General features: G+C 34.9%; 1 protein-coding gene across 6 annotated transcripts in view; it reads right to left on the reverse strand.

Annotated features, from left to right (window-relative positions):
- Positions 1 to 21,131, reverse strand: part of RPS6KC1 (ribosomal protein S6 kinase C1) — a 170,003-nt gene that overhangs the window by 108,450 nt on the left and 40,422 nt on the right. For 4 of the 6 annotated variants that reach the window (XM_046682329.1, XM_046682328.1, XM_046682330.1 and 1 more), the window contains 2 exons: positions 11,575 to 11,668; positions 114 to 476 (listed from right to left, as the gene is read on the reverse strand). In XM_046682329.1, coding sequence (XP_046538285.1) covers positions 114 to 476; positions 11,575 to 11,668 — 457 coding nt within the window. The remainder of the gene's footprint in view (positions 1 to 113; positions 477 to 11,574; positions 11,669 to 21,131) is intronic. The other 2 variants (XM_046682331.1, XM_046682332.1) reach the window with 2 other exon arrangements.

Raw genomic sequence — 21,131 nt, forward strand, 5'->3', positions numbered from 1 at the left:
AGCCTTGTTTTTACACAGGATTATACACAAGATACAGCTATACATGTATGCTTTTATTTCCAGATACCAACATGAGAACATGCCAAAACATATTAATACAGATAAAATTGTACCTTGAACACCTTCTAGGAGTAAATCAACTCCCTTCCTATAAAAATCAGAGGCAGCTTCATAGTCGTCTTCTTCTTCCTTTTTTAAAGCCAGCTTTATTAATTCTCCTGCTTTCTCCAAATAATCTCTCTTGCCAAGCTTGGATTTTAAACTGCCGGGAAAGAGGCTACGACTTTCCCGTTCTTCTTCAGCTTTGTTCTGTTCGCTGTCAGAAGCAACAGCTCCCAGCGCTGAAGAATCCGAAGACTGGTTGAGACCAAAAGTTCTAATGGGAGAATTTTGATTGGAAGCCATTCCATCATCTAACTCAGCAAGAGAATCCACATCAACAGTAAGAGATATCAGATCGCTGTCGCTGGAAAAGCCTGGGAACATTATCACAAGAGAAAACTGATATTAAATTGAGAATCAGCCAAAAGAATATAAATCATGCTGACTATTCATTTTTTCATACTATCCAAATCAACTAGGAAGGCTGTAATTTACTGACGGTGTCTAGCAATTTGTTTCAGCTTAGTTCGTTCATTTCTGCACTCTCTCTCCATTGCTCTGGAAGACTATCTCTGTCTTAATTATCAAACTAAAACTGAAGACAAGTCTTTATCTAGGCTTGTTGTCAAAAAGAGCAACAAGATCTTGTAAACTGTTTACATAAAGCTGATGCTTGTACACACAGCTACTGTGAACAACATTACGAAAAGGGGGCAAAAAAGTAATACAAAAAGAAGACCTTGAATCCCAGCTCTTAAAACTTACTATGTGACCATGAGCAAGTTACTTAATAATATTACTTATTATGCAAGGCTTTAAACGAGGAATAGACTTAAGGCATATAAAGCCTAATAGACTATCATTAAATTCTAACTATTACAGCAATTATATAATTATTTAACTATTAAACAATGTATCCTCAGAGGTGTGCTTTTAGGTAACCATCCATATCTGGAAAATGTATGTCATTTAGTGGTTTTTTTTTAAAGGACTGAACTTTTAGAAATTTTTGTTTCAGTGTCTTCCACAAGCTTTTAGAGAGCTTTGGTCTGTACTCACATCTTAGTTTTCTGACAGAAAATGAGTAAGAGGTGCTATTGAAATATTCAGCAATGAAAACTACCTCTGCCATTTCACTGACTTCGTAGCAAATGAGCATGACCTAACACAACAGTTATTACGCTTTCTGGTCTTAGGACTTCCCTTTACATTCTTAAAAATGAGGACCTCAAAGAGTTTTTGTTTATGTGAACGATATCTGTAAATATTTACCAATATTGATATTTAGAAAAAGGACTGAAAATTTTCTTAATTAAACAGTAAAGCCCATTACACGTTAACATAATTTTTATAAAAAATAACTATATTTTCCAAAACAAAAAATTATTTAGTAAGAGAAGTGGCACTGTTTTATATTTTTGCAAATCTTGTTAACCAAAGATGGCCAGATTCTCATATCTGATTCTGCCCTCAATCTGTTGTCTTATGTTGTTCTGGTTGAAAGATTTGAAGAAAATGCCACATGGATGTGTAATTTAAAATGGAGTGAATATTTTAGTAAGCTTTTCAAATAATTGTGGATATTGTTTTTTAATACTACACAAAAACCCGACAAGTGGTAGTTTCTCAAAGCTTAGTTGCTATGTAGAAAATAAATTCCTGTCAACGAAATTTCTGTTTCTGTGACGTTCAGATCCATTGGTCTGTCTTGCACACTGAATGGGTCTTTTATCCATCCATGAGTTGTAGCATCACACACTAGTCACTGTGAAAATCTCAGTTCCCTGAGTTACACAGATCTTCTAAATGGTGACAAATTTCATTATTACAATATCCCCCCAAAATCACCACCAATATCATCAGAAAATTCTTTAAGTATTGGGAAACTGTCAAGCTTAAAGTGGCAGATACAAATTCTGCAAACTTCTAATCTTGAGTTGAAAATTCAAATTTTATCATTGGCAACAAATACTGTCAGTTGTTTTCCTTGAAGTGTCAGCTCACTTTATTCACTTTCAAAGAATATCTGCCAAATATCCAAGTCTGAATAATGACAGTTTGTCTGTCAATCATTCTTTCAAGCAAAAATGGTGTCCCGGGAAAAAAAGCAGTTAGTTTATGGTTCAAGCAACTGTACAAGTGCTTTTCCTCAGGACAACCACGGTAGTTCAGCATGCAGAAGTGTTTTATGTATATTTCCATTTCCCCACATAGAATATCAAAAAGACATGCACCCAAGGGCTGAGATTTAATAAAATGAATGGTTTTTACTGCTTTATCAAGGACATTCTTAGGTGAAATTAGTTACTACTGTAAGTATGTGCAATGATTACTGTTACAGTCTGGTGTCAGTGTCACTGTCTTGATTCATGCTCAGGCACAGCAGTCTTACCCCCCATTGCTTTTGCATCATCAGTGCAAATGTCAACACAATGAAAAATGCAAATAATTTCCTAGATTATCAAAATAGTTTCTGCCTTGGGGACCCCTTGAAAAGACCTCAGGAATACTCAGTGATCTGAAGATCATACTTTGAGAGGCACTGATCTATCAGTAAATAAGACTGACAATAGGGTTTTGTAAAAATTAGGTTTGGGAAGAACTAGGAGATCTTTATCACCATGAATACTGACTGCCAAGTTTCTCAGAAAAGAAAATGTACGAAGAAGAAAATCACTTCCTCAGAATCATATACAAAGTCAAAATTAAAGGTGGATTAGACTATACAACTCTAGATGGGGAGGTCAGCAAACTTTTTTTCTGATGGCCAGAGAATGAATTATTTTAGGCTTTGTGGGCCACATAATCTCTGTCACAACTAATCAACTCTGGTGTTGTAGCATGAAAGCAGCCACATGAAGAAGCATGGCTGTGCTCCAATAAACTTCATTTATGGATGTTGAAATTTGAATTCCATATAATTTTCACATGCCACAAAATAATATCTTTTGAATTCCGTCAACCATTTAAAAGTGTAAAAACCATTCTTAGCTTGTAGGTCACGTAAAAACAGGTGGCAGGGTAGATTCAGCCCACGGGCCATAGTTTGTCAACCCCTGTTAGAGATGTAAATTGCTTACTTCATATCAAATAAAATAAGCTAGGGTAAAAACATGCTTACTGGCAGCTTAGCTCAAATTTCAAATCAGCTTTAGGCAGTACTTTGGCACCCTGTCAATATATCCTGTTTTCAGGGGTTTTTTTCCAAATCCTTAGAATGCCCATAAAGAACCAATTTTGTTCCCTAAAAGCAAGAGATTTCATTAAGTCCTCAATCTCAGATGAGATTCATGGGACCTGGTGGGAATCTTTTCAATTCCTTGACATTTCAACTGTACAGACAGTACTTCAAAATCAAAAACTTTTACAGCAATCTATAAAATTATTTATCCACTGTTCTGAAAAATACATAGACTTTATAAGAGATTTTTTTAAATAACTTTAAAATATTTTATATATTTCAATGCAACTTATTTCCTTAAATGGTGTCATTATATAAGCTGGTCCACTGAAATTAATAAACAAATAGACAAAGTTTAAGAAAATGTTCTGGTTTATATGGCTAATCACAAAAGAAAGGAAATGCTGCTATCAATCTTTCGTCTGCTCTCCGGTGTCTTGCCACTGTAACCCTCACATCATCTATCACATTGTACTGTTTCATGCTTGGCCTGATTTTCCTTTCCAACAAGAACAATAATACCAAAGGGCAAGAGGGTAAAGTTATGTGTACTCAGTTTCTTGACTTTTGACCACAAAAATCTAGTGACATAGTCATATTTCCTCTTACCTTTCCAACCTTATTTTATTAGCAAAGGAAATCATAATTAAATGAAATTAGATCAGAAAAGTGAGACCATCAAAATACCTAAGGAGAAAGTCAGATAGTAAAGTCATAAATATTCTATACAAATTGTTTCCTTTTCAAACTCTACCTAATTCTAAATGAAGAATCTTTCAAAGTAAGCAAACAAATAAAAACTAGCAGGTTAAGAAGAGGAATTGTTTTAGCCTAACTGGGAGCAGCAAAGGGAAACAAAATGACTTCCTCTGGGTTCATCTTTTTGGAGGACAATTTGGCAGCTCATATCAGATGTAGAAAATGCTTATATCTTTGGCCCAGAAATACAGCAATTTCTACCAAAAACAATTAGAGATGTGAAAAAAGATCTATATAGAAGAATACCTATCACAAAAATTAATGAAAATTTGGAAATAAATTCCTAACAATAGGAGATCATGGTACAGCTCTATAATAAAATATTATACAACTATTAAAAATTGTTATAGAAGAATGTTTAATGCTAAACTATTCATGATCTATTTTGCAAAAACAAACTGCAAAGTAGTGTGTGTGTGTGTGTGTGTACATATATACATACATACACACACACACACTATATTCTAACTTAAAAACACAAAGGAGCCGGCCCAGGGGTGCAACAGTTAAGTTCGCAGGCTCTGGATGTTAGCTCAGAGCTAATCTACCTCAAAAAAAAACCAAAAAACACACACACAAAGAAAATAGGCTAGAAAGGTACACCAAGCCCTAAGAGTAATTTTCTCTGTATGGTGGGATTACAGGTGACTCATAATATTCCTTGTATGTGTATGGCAAGGCCCTTAGGCTCTGCATATGAAAGATATCAAAGGAGATGCAGTGAGGACTAAAACTGGGAATTTGTTTGAGAACAAAGATTTGTTACACAGATAACACTTATGAAATATAGACCTGTATGAATCACCCAGCAGCCAGTGCCAAGGAACTGCTAATTTCAGAGAGAAGATAGAAATGATTATAAAGACAGATCTGTTTAAAGCAGATGAACCCCTAACATTTCTTCCTTGTCTATCTTCTCCCTTTAATACTCCTTTTCAGATACACCCTACCATACCTGAAAAGCCTAACCCTATCATATCTCCTTGACCATACACTGCAACTAATCATCTTCTAATACTCTGATATCTTTCTCTTCCATATTTAAGCAATTTCTAAATTCCTTCCTTCTCAATGAGGCATTCCCCAAACAGCTCAAGAAGAAAACATCCCTTCACCACCACAACAATGAATTACATATATACACACTCAATACCTAGTTTATTCCTCTTATATCCTAATTACAGTGCTTGCTTAACTCCTTGAAATCACAATCTTGTCATTCAACCTGTTTTATACAAAGCTACATATAAATATCACATAAAGTAGAGACTAGCTCCCTAAAACCCAGAAAGAAAGTTAACAAGTAAGATACAGGGAGGTTCTCAGTTAAGGTGAGTAGGAAGAACATTGTGGATAAGGCAGGGCAACAAGTGACAATACAAGCGACTATCTGTTAAAAGTTAAACCAACCTGAAGTCAATCCATGTTTAAAGGGGCCCTCTGGGCCATCAGGAGAGTAAAAGACACATCCTTCCCCAACACCATCAAGTCAAAAACCTAAGCCTTTTTTGGAAGGGATACAGGGGTGGGGGAAAGTCAAAGGTTCTATGAAAGCATTCTGCCTCCAGGTTCCTATCACAGAGATTCAAGTCTCAGGGCTATTAGAGGGCCCCAGGTGACTGGTTAAAAGGCAGCTACAGACATGAGGGGTTTATTTAGCATCCCAGTTCACCTACCTACCCTCACCTTCTGTGCTTTGAACTGCTCAGAGTCGGGCAGTATAGTGAAATCTGTCTAGGACACCATCTCTGAAAGGCACCAGGGGAAAAGGTTGAGTTGCCACAGAAAGAAATCTTTATACTATAAACTATCAGAAATCTGTATTTGAAGACCATCTGCAAAAAGAGATCAGTTTCCTTTAGAACAACAGGTGGTCTCTCATGGCCGACTATATATAAAATACATGGCCTCATTATTATTAGCTGATAGCTTTCACTGAGCCCTGAGCTTCAAATATTGCCACAGTCAACAAAAGGGAATTTCTACTTTTCCTAGTAGCAATGACTCATGCTTCACACACACAAAGCAAGATATCTAGCCAGCAGAACAAAGGTCACCCTGAGGTAGAAGACATACATATCAATCTCCATTAAGAAACAAGCCCTTATAAATATGATTTTAAGCGAATACCTAAATCTAAAACTTGATGCTAGTTAAGATTCTTGTACTCGTTTCAGGAGTAATCATTTAGTAATAGCTATTGTTACCGAAAAGAACCATTCCTTTGATGTTTCACATTTTGATAACGTCCTTGGGACACGTCTTTGCTTTACCCTTGAAAATTTATGAAAAGAGCATCAGAATATCTATTGTATATTTGGTGAAAAACAGAATAAGCTCAGAAAACAACACATCAATCACAATTACAACCCTAATACTGTTATCTTATCATGAACAACAAAGATCTATGAGCTGGCTGCCCTTTCTACCCAATGAACTTTTTATGCAGCTCCTCTCCATAATCTTCTCTGCAAACCAAACCTGCTACCAGCACACGAGTAGCTCACGCTGAGCTTTCTACACCAAATACGTATTCTCACCGCCTTCCTCTCCGTAAAATTAAATCTCTTCATTTCATACTATAGGTCTGCGATTGTTCTTAAATAGCTGGAGTGCCCTGACTGCCGTAGGCACATGGCTTAACTTCTCTGAAAACCCATTTTTAACTGTAAAATAAAAGGATTTATCTGTATCATTCCCATTCCTACGACATCTGTTATTGTCCCACTTGACTCCTAAACTCCTAATATCCAACATTATCCTCAATAGCCCTAGGGTTTTTAAGAGTCAATAATCATAATTTGTATCATTTGTTTCACACGCACACACAATGACACATTCTCATTTGTGCTTACTTATCTCGAGAATAATGACCTGTTCTTTTTTTCCTATTTATTTTAAGCTCCCCCACCAAAGAAAATTCAAGTAATAAGGGACAGTGAGTAAAAGTTAAGTAGATAAGCACTTAAGAGAAAAAGAAACATCAAACGAAATAAGCATATTCTAACATAATACAGGAGGGACTAGAACAATCTCAGCATCAAGATTTAGAGTTCTCATGGCGCCACCTAGTGGACATCTGCACTAAATTCTACTTCAAATTTTAATTCCTTTTAATTGGGCTTTCTATATTTTGTCATCCTACACTACACGGTGTAGTGCATAGATTTTACGTTTGCCTTAAAAATAGATTTGGATTATTAAGTAATCAATCAACTGAAGAATATTTCTTTTTAAAATAATCCTGCCCCAGTCAACATTAAATCAACTAAATGAAAATAACACCAATAAGAAAAAGAAAATATAATAAAATAAAATGGTATTTTGATACAGAAGAATTCTTTGCAAGCTTAAATAACTATACACCTTTCCAGTTAGTCCCCCCTAATGTTTTAAGTATAATCGACATTATTCAATTTCACACACTTTCATTATCTTGTCCTTACCTAAATAATGGAAAAAATTATTACCCTGCCATCAAAAAAATACACAAATCTTGGACTGAAAGTGATTTTAAGAGATCTCTTTCTGTCTAGACCAGCGATAGATGCTATTCTCAAAATACACATCTCATTTACTACAGTCAGTTCAACACAGTTTAATAGATCCTTTCTTGTGTCTACAAGTGTTAACAATGAGCACCTATGGAGACCTTAATCCACAACTTACAGGCACAAAAAAAAAGGCAAATTTGGCTACTCTGGAGACATTCAAGAATATTCACTCAAGACATGCTACATGTAAGAAGCTGCTCTCTCCATTTGATTTAATTATTTTCTCTTATTTGCTGCAGACACCTGGAAAATGTCCCTCCCAAAACTGCAAAGAAAATCCAAGAACGTATTAGGAAGAGGAAATGACACAGGTTACCAGATGAGACTACACCAACATCAAAGGCTCCCATACAAGGCCAGCATGGCAGTAAAAAGCAACCTACAACCTTCAAGAAGGCCAACAGATGAGAGAAAAATGTCAAGAAGCTCAACGCTCATGTACCATTTTGGCCAGATTTCCACAAATGTCACAGTAACTTCACAGCTAAGTTTAATCCAACAAAAAAGATGGAAGTTTCAAAAGGAAATAAGATGTTAACAATCAATTAAATCTTTTTTGATGTTTGAGAAAATATATAATTTCTCTGAACAAAGGAGATAAAAAGTAACCAGCATTTCATTTTAAAAACATAAAACAATGCTAACTTTTTATCTAAAAATCTACTGAATAATTTCATAATTTTCAACTTCATGTTAGACAAAATATATTTACCAGTTAAGCACCAAATTACTGGTTTTTATGAAACCTTAAAGGGGTTTCCTTTATCCCACTGTACTACAAAATGATAATTTTTTAAAAAACCACTAATCCAGCTCTTTATGTTTTCCTCAGAAAACTTTGTTTCAAGGTAAATTAAGACCTGTTGATTGCATTTTTATGGTACTAATAAAAGTAATGATCACTTAGCCTCTACATCTGTTCTCTGAGAGGTGATATACTTGCCATGTCATTCTAACTCTTACTGAAGGACCTTGAAACAGCAGACTATATATTAAGATTTGTGCCTCTGGCTCATTCCACTGGCAAACTAAATTACACATATGAAAAATGAATCCACCTTCAAAACACCACTTAAAATACTACACTCAGAGGAGTTGTTACGGAGTGAATCACTTCCTCACATTTTGCGTCTAAATCCAAATCACAAGCACTTGCCACCACAATCCCTCTACAACCCTTCATTTCGCCGCATCCTATGGGGCTTGGCTGGCTGCCAGCTTTCCTGCTTTTTTGCTGCTAGAAGCCCCCTCCCTGGTTGTCTCCGGGGTTTGCAGACCTTTTGGTATGAAAGTAAATCTTCCACTTGCCCAGTAGGCCAGACAATCTCATGATATTTAAAAGTCATTTCCCCTCTCAAATAACAATGAATTTGCAAACTGTATGACACTGATCTGTATTTGTCAAGAAGGCGTCTTTCAGCAGGATTAATTAGCTAGGCATAAAGGCTTTCAAAGGGAGGGGGTAAAAAAATAAGCATTAACAGCATTTCCAGTTCATGTTTTTCATTCTTCATGGATCACAGTGTGTTTCTGAGATGCTAATATAGTTGGAAATAGTTGGAAAACTAACTATGCACTGAAAGGATAAGTTGGCAGTATTTTAGGCAGCATAAGTCTTTTGCTGTGTTTTTAACAGCAATGTTGCCCCCAATTTCTCTTATAAAAGCATATTCATAAAAGAGAATTCCTTCTAAGGAAAACCCATCTTTTTGAAACTTCAAAGGTCAACTCTGAAACAACTGCTGTAGGTAGGGTGGCCCATACTGCCTAGTTTGCCTGAAGCAGTCCTGGTTCATGCTTGTTGTCTTGGTTACTTATTAATAGCATCCTCTTTAACTCTCAGAAGTGTCTCAGTTTGGACAATAAATTAAGAGCTCACCCTAGCTTTAGGTTATACCTCCTTAAACAATAATACAGTCGCCCTTTTATCCTGAACAGCCTTCCATATTTTAGAAAATACTCTTCCATCTCAAGAAAAGTCATTCTTAATAATAATGCTCCCCCCTCCTCTCCTAGACTATAGCAAAGGACAAAAGACCTCTGGACCACTCCCATCCATGATGACCTTTCACTAAAATAGGCTCCAGAGACACACTTCTCTCACCATGGCTGACGCCCACTTAGTAATAAAGGCTTATTATGGATATCAAAAGAATATAAACATTCCCAAATCATGCAACCTTCAATTCCTGTATCAGAAAGTAAAGAGAGAGAGAAAAGAAGCATTTTGCAATTTCCAAGAACTGTGCTCCTCATTGAATACTCTCCTACAAATCTTCCTAGCTCTCCTACTTACCATCTATTGGACATCACAGAATCAGCAAGTTTTATGGGCAGAAAACACCCTCTCCCTCTGTCTCAGGAGTAGGGTATCTCTGAGGCAATAGCCAGATCAGGTTATCCCAGATAGGTCACATTTCAAGGACACTAGTTCTATTAACAGAATGACATTGGGATCCCAAGCAGGGATTAAATTTTCCAAAGCCTAGAAAGGATCTCAGGATCAAAAGAGGTGATGAAAAATAGATTGGTTTTTTACCTAAAAAAACATGACGGATTGTAAAGTAAAGTTACTGTCAACAATGTTTTTCTATGATCTTGCCTGATTCAAGACGGAGTCAAAGGTACTGGGAATCAGTTGAGACCCAAGCCTGAGGTCTCCAGACATTATACAGAGCACTGGGTGTAAATTAATGGACTTTGCTTTTAAGGCAATGGGGGCCACCATGAAAAACAAGAAAAGCTAATCACTTCTCAATGTGGTAACACCAAAACATAACATACATTTTAAGATCATCAGCCCACACAATTGTTGCTCCTACCAAATCAAGATGGGAATTTACTGCAATAATCTAGGTCAATGTGTCTGTTGATACATGAGATCAGCACATATCCCCACAAAAACATCACTGGAATAAGATCATGGCTACCTCTCATGTTAGAGTCACAAAGCCTCCTCCTCCAGCATAAACTCTTACTCGTGAAAGAGATGAACAAATATCATCTACTCTTTGATTTTACTTTTATATAAACCAAACGTAAGCCACCTCAAACAAATCTAATTATTTTTCAAGATTCTCCCCACCCTTATCCTTAGATCTCTTTATTTTTTAATTCCAAAATCTTCCCTGGAAGAAAACTAGCTAAGGAAATCCAGAGATCAAAACGCATGTATTTTAAATCTTCACAGAAATGTAAGGACGGCTTAACAAAGGAAGGAAACGAGATGAAGCATTCTTGAATTAAAGTGACTAAAAGTACAAAAATTGTTTTGGTTTAGAGTCATGTTATTATAAAATATCAAAAACAATGAAAACTGCCCTAGGTTTAAACTTTCAAACCCAGTCTTGAAATTAACTGTCTAAAAGTCAAATGCTGTTAAATAAACTAAAGCAAGGCATTCTTATACTAGACAATACAAATTCTAAACAGTCATTATACCACATTTCATCAAATCTAAGATGCCATTAATTGTAGGAAGAATTATTATTTTACATATCATTAAGAAAGAAAAAAACTGTCAATTAAGTGTAAGATATCATCGGCCCAACATTATGCACCCAATATCAGTGATGTTAAAATGCAAAGGAGGGGCCAACCCCATGGCTGAGTGGTTAAGCTTGCACGCTCCACTTCGGGGGCCAAGGGTTTCGCCAGCTCGGATCCCAGGTGCGGACATGGCACCGCTCATCAGGCCATGCTGAGGTGGTGTCCCACATAGCACAACCAGAGGCACTCACAACTAGAATCTACAACTATGTACTGGGGAGCTTTGGGGAGAAGAAAAAAAAAAAAAGATTGGCAACAGATGTTAGCTCAGGTGCCAATCTTTAAAAAAAAAAAAGTGAAGAAAAAAAAATCTGAGATTTAGTGAAATACTCTCAAACTCCTATATTCATCTACTTTTTGCAATGCAGATATGATTTATAGTCTTCTGCAATCAAAACCATTTAAATGAAAAATATTAAAATCTCTTACCTTCTGTACTACACTCAGGAAAATTATCAGTGAGGGAATCCGAATAAGCTTCAGCAGGACCAATCAATTCAGAACCATCATTAATTATCCCACCCTATAAAGATCAGAGTAATTGTGTTTCATTGTCAATCAGAGTATTGAAAAATCAGTAATAAATGAAATATAGTAATCTCAACTGAGTATGCATAAGAATTACAAAAACTGTCAAACTAAATTACAACTGCTTTTAAAAAATCAGTAGCAATATCAATACTGGTTCATCAATTATAACAAATGTACCACAGCAATGCAAGATGTCAATAATAGGAAAAACCTTGTGAGGGGAAAGAGGGATAAATGGGAAAACTATACTTTCTACACAATTTTTTATAAACCTAAACTGCTCTAAAAAATCATCTATTACAAAAAATTCAAAAGGAATATTATGTTTATAATATGTCGCTTTTTATGAAAGCATATTTTTTTAATCTATCAATAGTACTCACAAAAAAGTTGCAAGAGAAAATACACACCAGCTAAAGAATATTGTTCAGCATCCTTGAAGATTGGTCATTCTAAATAGTGATAAGTGACGGACTCCATTAAGAAGTCATTTAATTTTGTCAAATTTAAAAACTACAACTTATCACACAGCACCTCCAACGATTCCAGAAGTACCTTAAATTTGAAAACCATGTGAATACAATGTAGGTAAAACCAAATGTCAGATATTTTTATTAAGGAGACACATTTTTAATAAATATAAAGTTGATTTCTCCATGTGACCATCATTTTAATTCTATATTTAGGTTTGCAAATTCAGGCTTCAAAAGACTATTTTCTCTTACCCTCACGCAACTAGAGAATGTTATTATCGGGCGAGTGGCCATGTGATTTTGTGCTGTGGCTTTACGGACTGAATGCTCCAATCACAGATATAAGAGCTTGTAATCCTTAAATAACTATAACTAATGAAAATGATAGCTCTTCTGCCCCTTAAAATCTTTCCTTCTACCTTCCACCAATAGTTCTATGCCCCCAAACATTACTACCAGAATAGCAAAACCCAAGAGAAAGACAAGACCCCTATTTCCTCTCTACGTCAGCACAGAGAACACAGAGAACCCAACAACTATTTTTAACTAACCAAAAGTCTCTCTGTCAGCTTATTTTTAAAAAAGAGAAATTGAAATGGTCCGTCTCAAATTACCAAATTTTACTTCCCAGAGTGTTAAGTTAAACTGAAACTTTAAAAATCATTATTCTCTTTAGAAGCAAGAATTTATATTACTTTACTCTATTTATTAAAATATTGAAATCACAGCTTACATCTTTTTCTCCAAAAAAAAGAACATCTATTCTAGACTAAGCCTTCCTTTTAACAACATCCAAACCAAATCTTAAGAAAAATCTGCAAGTATTCTTGAGAATTTTAATAGACAAAGTTGATTTTATTTACAATTTCATTTAACAGAAAGTGCATTTCAACTAATTAACTGCCTCTTCCACCACCAGGTGTGTGACTTTAAGTTGCCTACCTATAAAATGGAAAGAACATGTATAAATAACACAAGGACTTGTTAAGACTAAAAGATTTCATACGTGAAGCATTAAGGACAATGTAAGCACTCAATAAATTTTTATTATTATTATTAGCTGATATAAGATCTGCTTACATGACAAAATAACAAAATACTAAAGAATGTGAAAATGTTTTAGCTGATAAATCTACAGAAATTTTATCTACCTAATTTAACACACAATATTATACAAAATAAATAATAAAGATTAAATCTTTAATGAAACAAAATAATAACAAAAATTGTTTACAGGAACTTGAGGGAAGTAGGAAAATATGCTACAATTCTATTTTAAATCTTTAGTTCAAAAACATTAACCTTTTGGTGTTCCTGAGTATGCAGTGAAAAGAAACTCTTACACAGCATCTCAAAGTTTGCTAATGAAAAGTCAACCTAGGGGAGAAGGAGTCCAGGTATGGTAGAATAACTAGATCAGCAAATGCTCCCCACAAAATGCATGATAAAACTAGAGAAAATTGTCAAAACAATCATTTGAAAGCTCTGGAAATTGACCAAAAACATAAAGCAAATGAAGAAGTGGTTACTCATGAAAAACCAGAGAACCACAGGTATGAACTGTGGGAGTCTGTGGCATTCTTGCCTGGGGTTGCTCCCATCTTCCATCCCAGCTGGGTTGCCATGGTAATTATACAAGGGCAAAGCAAGGCTTGAAAACCAACAGATTCAATTGCAGAAGAGGCTGGCATAATTCAGACTGAAGCACAGAAAAAAGTCCACACCAAACAGTGTTATCAGCAACAGTAGCAATCTCAGTGCCAAACAAATGGCAAGGAATAGTGGCTCAGCAAGACTGAAGTTGTGGTAAGCAAAAGACTAGCACATTAGCCAGATATTTAGCAGGGAGATCCAGAAAATAACACAGCCATGGGGGTTCTTAACAAGCTCTCTACCCATCCATACAGGAGAAACCAGAGAGAGATCAAGCTATCTACAAATGCCTGGCAAGTCATGAGATGGTACACACACATACACAGGAAATACAAGAGATCCCAAAGGAAAGTAAAAGCCAGGGCAAACTGAAAAACTGCTTGAACTCTGAAGACATGCAGAGAGGAGAAGCACATAATGGAACAAACTGTTTAAATACAAGCAAAGATCAATTACTGGCTGATCACTAAGCTATGCTAATACAGGGCTAACCCTTAATTAGTCAGGCTTAAAAATAAAATTAAAATTAAAAACTGAACAGAGATATCAGCAGTCATACATTGCACATTAAATAGATTCCACAGATTTAGTACAGATGTGTTCCTAAACACACTAATAAAACAATGGCAACAACCCTCAAGGGAAAAAATCAGAACTCAGAGTTGCTATATTATCCAAAATTTCCAGTTTTCAACAAAATAATTATGAGACATACAAAGAAACAGAGAAGTGTGTGCTCCACACACATGGGGGACTAAAAGCAGTCAAGAGAAACTAACTGTGAGAGAAGAAAGATGTTGGACTTTAGAAGGCAAAAACTTCAAAGCAGGTGTTTATAAACATGTTCAAATAATGGAAGGAAATCATGATTAAAGATTTAAAGGAAAGTATGACAACTATGACCATGAAATAGCAAATATAAATAAAGAGAAATTATAAAAAAGAACAAAATGAAACATTACTCATAATAGCCACAAGTGGAGACAATCCAAATGTCCATCAGTTGATGAATGGATAAACAAAATGTGCTATACTCATATCCACTCAATGGAATATTATTCAGCCATAAAAAGCAATGAAATACTAATACATGCTACAACGTGGATGAACTTTGAAAACATTAAACTATGTGAAACAAGCCAGATGCAAAAGACCACATATTGCATGATGCCATTCATGTGAAATGTCCAGAATAGGCAAATCCATCAAGACGGAAAGTAGATTAGTGGTTGCTAGGAGTTGGAGCAAGTGGGAAAGGAAGAGTGAATGCTAATGGGTATGAAGTTTCTTTTTTCTTTTTTTTTTTTAATTGATGTCATAATAGTTATAACTGTGAAATTTCAGTTGTACATTATTACTTGTCAGTCACCATATATATGTGCCCCTTTACCCCTATGTCCATCTCCCAACCCCCTTCCCATCTGGTAACCTTTAATCTGTTCTCTTTGTCCATGTGTTTGTTCATCTTCCATATATGAGTGAAATCATATGGCATTTGTCTTTCTCTGTCTGGCTTATCTCTCTTAACATAATACCCTCAAGTTCCATCCATGTTGTTGCAAATGGGACAATTTTGTCTTTTTTTATGGCTGAGTAGTATTCCATTGTATATATATACCACATCTTCTTTATCTAGTCATCAGTCAATGGCCACTTCAGTTGCTTCCACATCTTGGCTATTGTGAATAATGCTGCAATGACCATAGGGGTGCATGAGTATCTTTGAATTGTTGACTTTAAGTTGGGTATGAGGTTTCTTTATTGGGTGGTGAAAATGTTCTGGAATTCGATAGTGATAATGATTACATAACCTTGTGAATGTACTAAAAATCACTGAACTGCACACTTTAAAATGGTAAATTTTATTTTATGTGAATTAATCTCAATTTTAAAAAAAGAACCAGATAGAAATCCTGAATTGTAAGGCATAATAATAAAATTTAAAATTCACTAGAGGAGTTCAACAACAAATATGAGAAAGAAGAATAATCTATGAACTTGAAGATCAATAGAAACTATACAATATGAAAATCATAGAAAAGAAAGACCAACTAATAATAAAGAGAAACGGAGAGAGCTGTGGGATAACATCAAGCATACCAACTTACATGTAATGGGAGTACCAGACAGACAGGAGAGAAAGGGGCTGAAAAAAATATTTGAAGAGATGAGGGTGAGAAGTTTCCAAAATTTGATGAAAAACATTAATCTACAAATAAAGAAGAAAAATTAAACCCCAAATAAGATAACAGAAAGAGATCAACACTTAGACTCACACTGTTGAAAGACACAGGCTAAATTCTGAAAGTAGCAATAGAAAAAGACTTATACAGTGGAACTACAGTACAATTAACAGCTGACTTCTCATTAAAAAAAAAAAACAATGAAGAAGGCAGTGGAATGATCAATTCAAAGTGCTAAAAGAAACACTGGCAAACAATAATTCTATGTGTCCAGCAAAACTATTCCTTAAAAATGAAGGGTAAACAAAAACATTCCTAGCAAAGACTGAGAGAATCTGTTGCTAGCAAACTTGCCTTGCAAGAAAAAAGAAGCTACAGACAATCCTTTAAGCTGAAAAAAAATGACAACATACGGTAATTCAAATCCACCTGAACAAATAAAGAACAGGCATTTAGCAAAAAAAGTAAATATGAGAGTAAATATAAAACACTATATGAATATATGTTTTTCTCTTTTCTTTTCTTAACTTCTTTAATAGACCTCAGATTGAATAACAATGATCATAATACCATATTGTTGGGTTTATAATATATTTGAGGTATATATATGAAAATAATAACACAAAAGAGGGGGAGTAAATAGAGCTTTATGGAGCAAACCTTCTATATTTTACTGGAATTAAGTTAGTATTAATCTCAAATAAATTAAAATGCATATTTTAATCCTTAGATCACCCACTAAGAATATAACTCAAAAACAAAACAAAAAAAAGGAATTTAAACAGTATAACAGACAATATTTATTTAACACAAAAGATGGCATAAAGGAGAAACAAAAGAACAAAAAACAAGAGACATAACAAATAGCAAAATGGCAGGCAAAAATTCAATCAATATCAATAATTACTTTAAATATAAAAGGACTAAATAACTGAATCAATGACAGCAATTTTCAGACTGGATTAAAAATAAGATGAAACTATGAAGTGCATGTAAGAGACACTCTTCAGGTTCAATAACACATATAGACTGAAAGCAAAAGAATCAAAAGAAAGGTACCATGCAAACAGCGGCTGTAAGAGACCTAGAGTAGCTATATTAAAATCACACAAAATAGACTTTAAGATAAATATTAGTAAAGACAAAAAGGGACATTTCATAAGGCTAAGAAAATAAATTCATCAAGAAGCTACAATCATTGTAAACATATAAGCACACGTCAACAGAGCCCCAAAATAATTAAAGTGAAATTTAACAGAATTAATAGGAGAAACAGAAAATTCAACAATAATAATTGGAGACCCCAATACTTCACTATCAATAACTGATAGAACTAGACAGAAAATGAGTAAGGATATAGCAGACTTACGTAACACTATCAACCAACTTGAACGAAACGACATTCACATACAACTCCACCTGGCAACAGAATATATATTCCTATCAAGCACACATGGAACATTCTCCACAAGACATCACATGCTAGGAAATACATCAGGTCTCAATAAAGTTAAAATGTCAAATCACACAACGTATGTTTTCTGACCACACCACAAGAAAACAAAATTAGAAATCAACAACAAGAAAAAACTTTAGGAAATCCACAAATATTTGGAAATTAAAGAACATATTTCTAAACAACCAATGGGTCAACAGAAAAATCATTTTTAAAAAATCAGAAAATATATTGAACTGAATAAAAATGAAAATAAAACATAAAAATGTAAGGGATAAAGCTCAAACAGTGCTAACAGAGAAATTTATAGCTGTAAATGCCTGTATCAGACAAGAAGAACGATCCCAAATCAATAACCTAAGCCCCCATTTAATGAAATTAAAGAATTAGATAGAGAGTAAAGTAAAACCAAAGCAAGCAAAAGGAAGAAAATAAAGTTTAGAGCAGAAATCAAAAAAGTGAAATAGAAAAATGGAGAAAAATCAATGAAACCAATTTGGTCCTGGGAAAAGATCCACAAAAATATAAAACTTTAGCTAGACTCATCAAGAAAAAAACAGACAAGACATAAATTATGAAAATCATGAGTGAAAGAGGAAACATCAATATCATCCATCTAGAAATTAAAAGCATTATATGGGAATACTGTGAAGAATTTTATGCCAACAAATTACACAATTTTAGATGAAAACTGCCAGGAAGACACAAGTTACCAAAGCTGATTTAAGAAGAAAGAAAGAGAAAATCAGAATAGACCTGTAACAAGCAAATAAACTGAATTAGAATTTTAAATCTTCCCAAACCAATTCCACTCTTAGGTATATACCTAAAAGAATATGCCCACACAAAAACTTATATGCCAATATTCATAACAGCATCATTCGTAATAGCCAATAGGGAGAGACAATCAAGCGTGCACCGATGGATAAAAGGATAAACAAAATGCAGTATATCCATCGATCTGCACAAAGAAATATTATACAACCATTAAAAAAATTAAGTACTGATACATACTACAACATGGATAAATCTTTAAAGCATAATGCTAAGAGAAAGAACACAATTCCATTCACAATAACCTCAAAAGAATAAAATACTTAGCAGTGAATTTAACAAAAGAAGTGCCAGACTTATACCCTGAAAAACTACAAAACACTGCTGAGATAAATTAAAGAACACCAAAATAAATGGAGAGTCATTTCATGTTCATAGATTGGAAGACAGTATTGTTAAGAAAACAATTCTTGGGGCCGGCCCTGTGGCCAAGTGGTTAAGTTTGCATGCTCCACTTTGGCAGCCCAGGATTTCACAGGTTCAGGTCCTGGGGGCAGACATGGCACCACTCATCAGGCCAAGCTGAGGTGGCATCCCACATGCCACAACTAGAAGGACGCACAACTAAAATACACAACTATATACTGCGGGACTTTGGGGAGAAGAAGGAAAAAATTTTTAAAAAAGAAAAAGAAAAAAAAGAAAACAATTCTTTCCAAATTGAACTATAGATTAAACACAATTCTAATCAAAATTTCATCAGAATTATTTGCTCATATGAATAAGCTGATGCTAAAATTTTTTATGGAAATTCAAAGGACTCAAAATTGCCATAACAATTTTGAAAAGATAGGAATAAAGTGGGACAACTTATACTATCTGATTTCAAAATTTCTTATACAGCTACAGTAATCAAGACAGTATGATACTGGTATAAGAAAGGCACACAGATCAATAGAACACATCTGAAGTCCAGAAATAAACCATTCTACTTACAGTCAATTCATTTTCAGCAAGAGTGCCAAGGCATTCACTAGGGAAAGGATAATCTTTTCAACAAAGGGTGCTCAGACTATTTGATACTCACGCGCCAAAAGACAAATTCAGACTGTCACTACACACCTAAAAAAATTAACTGAAAATAGATCACAGAACTAAATGTAAGACTGAAACTTCTAGAAAAGAACATAGGAGAAAATCTTCTTGACTTTGGGTTAATCAAAGAGTTCCTAGATATGACAATAAAAGCATGATTCAAAAAAGAAAAAAATCGATAAATTATGGGCCAGCCCAGAGGCCCAGTGGTTAAGTTCAAGTGCTCTGCTTCAGTGCCCCAGGGTTGATAGGTTCGGATCCCAGGCAAGGACCTACACACCATTCAACAAGCCATGCTGTGGCAGTGTCCAACACACAAAATAGAGGAAGACTGGCACAGGTGTTAGCTCAGAGACAATCTTCCTTAAGCAAAAACGGGAAGATTGGCAACAGATGTTGCCTCAGGGTCAATCTCCCTCACCAAAAAAAAAAAAAAAGATAAATTATACTTCATCAAAACCAAAAACTCTTGCACTTCAAATGACACCATTAAGAAAATGAAAAGACTAGCTGCAGATTGGGAGAAAATATTTGCAAATCACATATCTAATAAAGCACTTGCATCCAGAATATATTCTTGTAACTCAATAATAAAACAAACCACCCAACCCAAAAGGAAAAGATTTTAATAGATATTTCACTAAAGAAGATATACGAATAAACATATGAAAATAGGCTCAACGTCACTAGGAAATTGGAACTAACATTACAGTGAGATACCACTATACACGTACCAGAACAGTTATAACATAAAAATCACACAATACCAAGTGGTGGTGAGGTTATGGAAGAACTAGCCTTCATACATTGCTGGGGAATGTAAAATGTACAGTCACTTTGGAAAATAGTTTAGCAGTTTCTTAAAAACTTAAACTTACCATAAGACCCAGCAATTCCACTCCTCAGGATCTACCCAAGAGAAATGTAACACATATCTGCACAAAGATCTGTACACAAATGTTTACAGCAGTATTGGTCAAAAGAGCCAAAAACTGAAAACAATCCAACTGTCCATTAATTTGTCAATGAATAAACAAAATGTGGTATAATCTATAAAATAGAATACTATTAAGCAACCATAAAGGAATGGAATACTGATACATGATGGAACCTGCATGAAACTCAAAACATTATGCTAAGGGAAAGAAACCAGAACAAAGACCACATACGGTAGGATCCCACATATTTGAAAAGTCCCGAAAACACAAATCCATACACAGAAAACAGATATGTAGCTGCCCAAGGATGGAGCTAGGAAAAGCGGTTGCCAGCAAATGGGCACAGGGGAACTTGAGGTGACGGAAATGTTCTAAAATTGGATGGTAGTAGAAGCTGCACAACTCTAAATTTACTGAAAATAACTGACTTGCACACTTAAAAAGAGTCATCTGCCAGGACTTCTCTGAAGCTAAAGATAGTCCTGTGACCCAGTTCTGCCCAATGACATGTAAAGACTATCTCCAGGTAGAGTTTCTGGGACAGCTTTCAAAAACTGCCATGTTTCTTTTGGCCCTTTGCCTTTCACACTCAAACCCAAAACCTAAGTCTCTGATGACATTACTGAGCTCTGTACCAGCCCTGTCCTATCTTCCTCACTCAAACTTCTTGTTGTGCGAGACAAATTCCTTTCTTACATGGCCAGCTTCATTGTTTTTGTTGTTTATTTGCAGCTAAATAACCTCAAAAACCATATTTCCTTATCTCTATTTAAAGAGAATGAATACCACTGTTGTGATATTGTCAAATCAGTCTCCCTCTCCTGCCCAGCACACTGCTTTTTTCCAAGATTAGCTTGACTTCTTTTAAACTGCCCAATCTTTT

The sequence above is a fragment of the Equus quagga genome, chromosome 13 (genome assembly GCF_021613505.1).
Source record: "Equus quagga isolate Etosha38 chromosome 13, UCLA_HA_Equagga_1.0, whole genome shotgun sequence".
Lineage (NCBI taxonomy): Eukaryota > Metazoa > Chordata > Mammalia > Perissodactyla > Equidae > Equus > Equus quagga.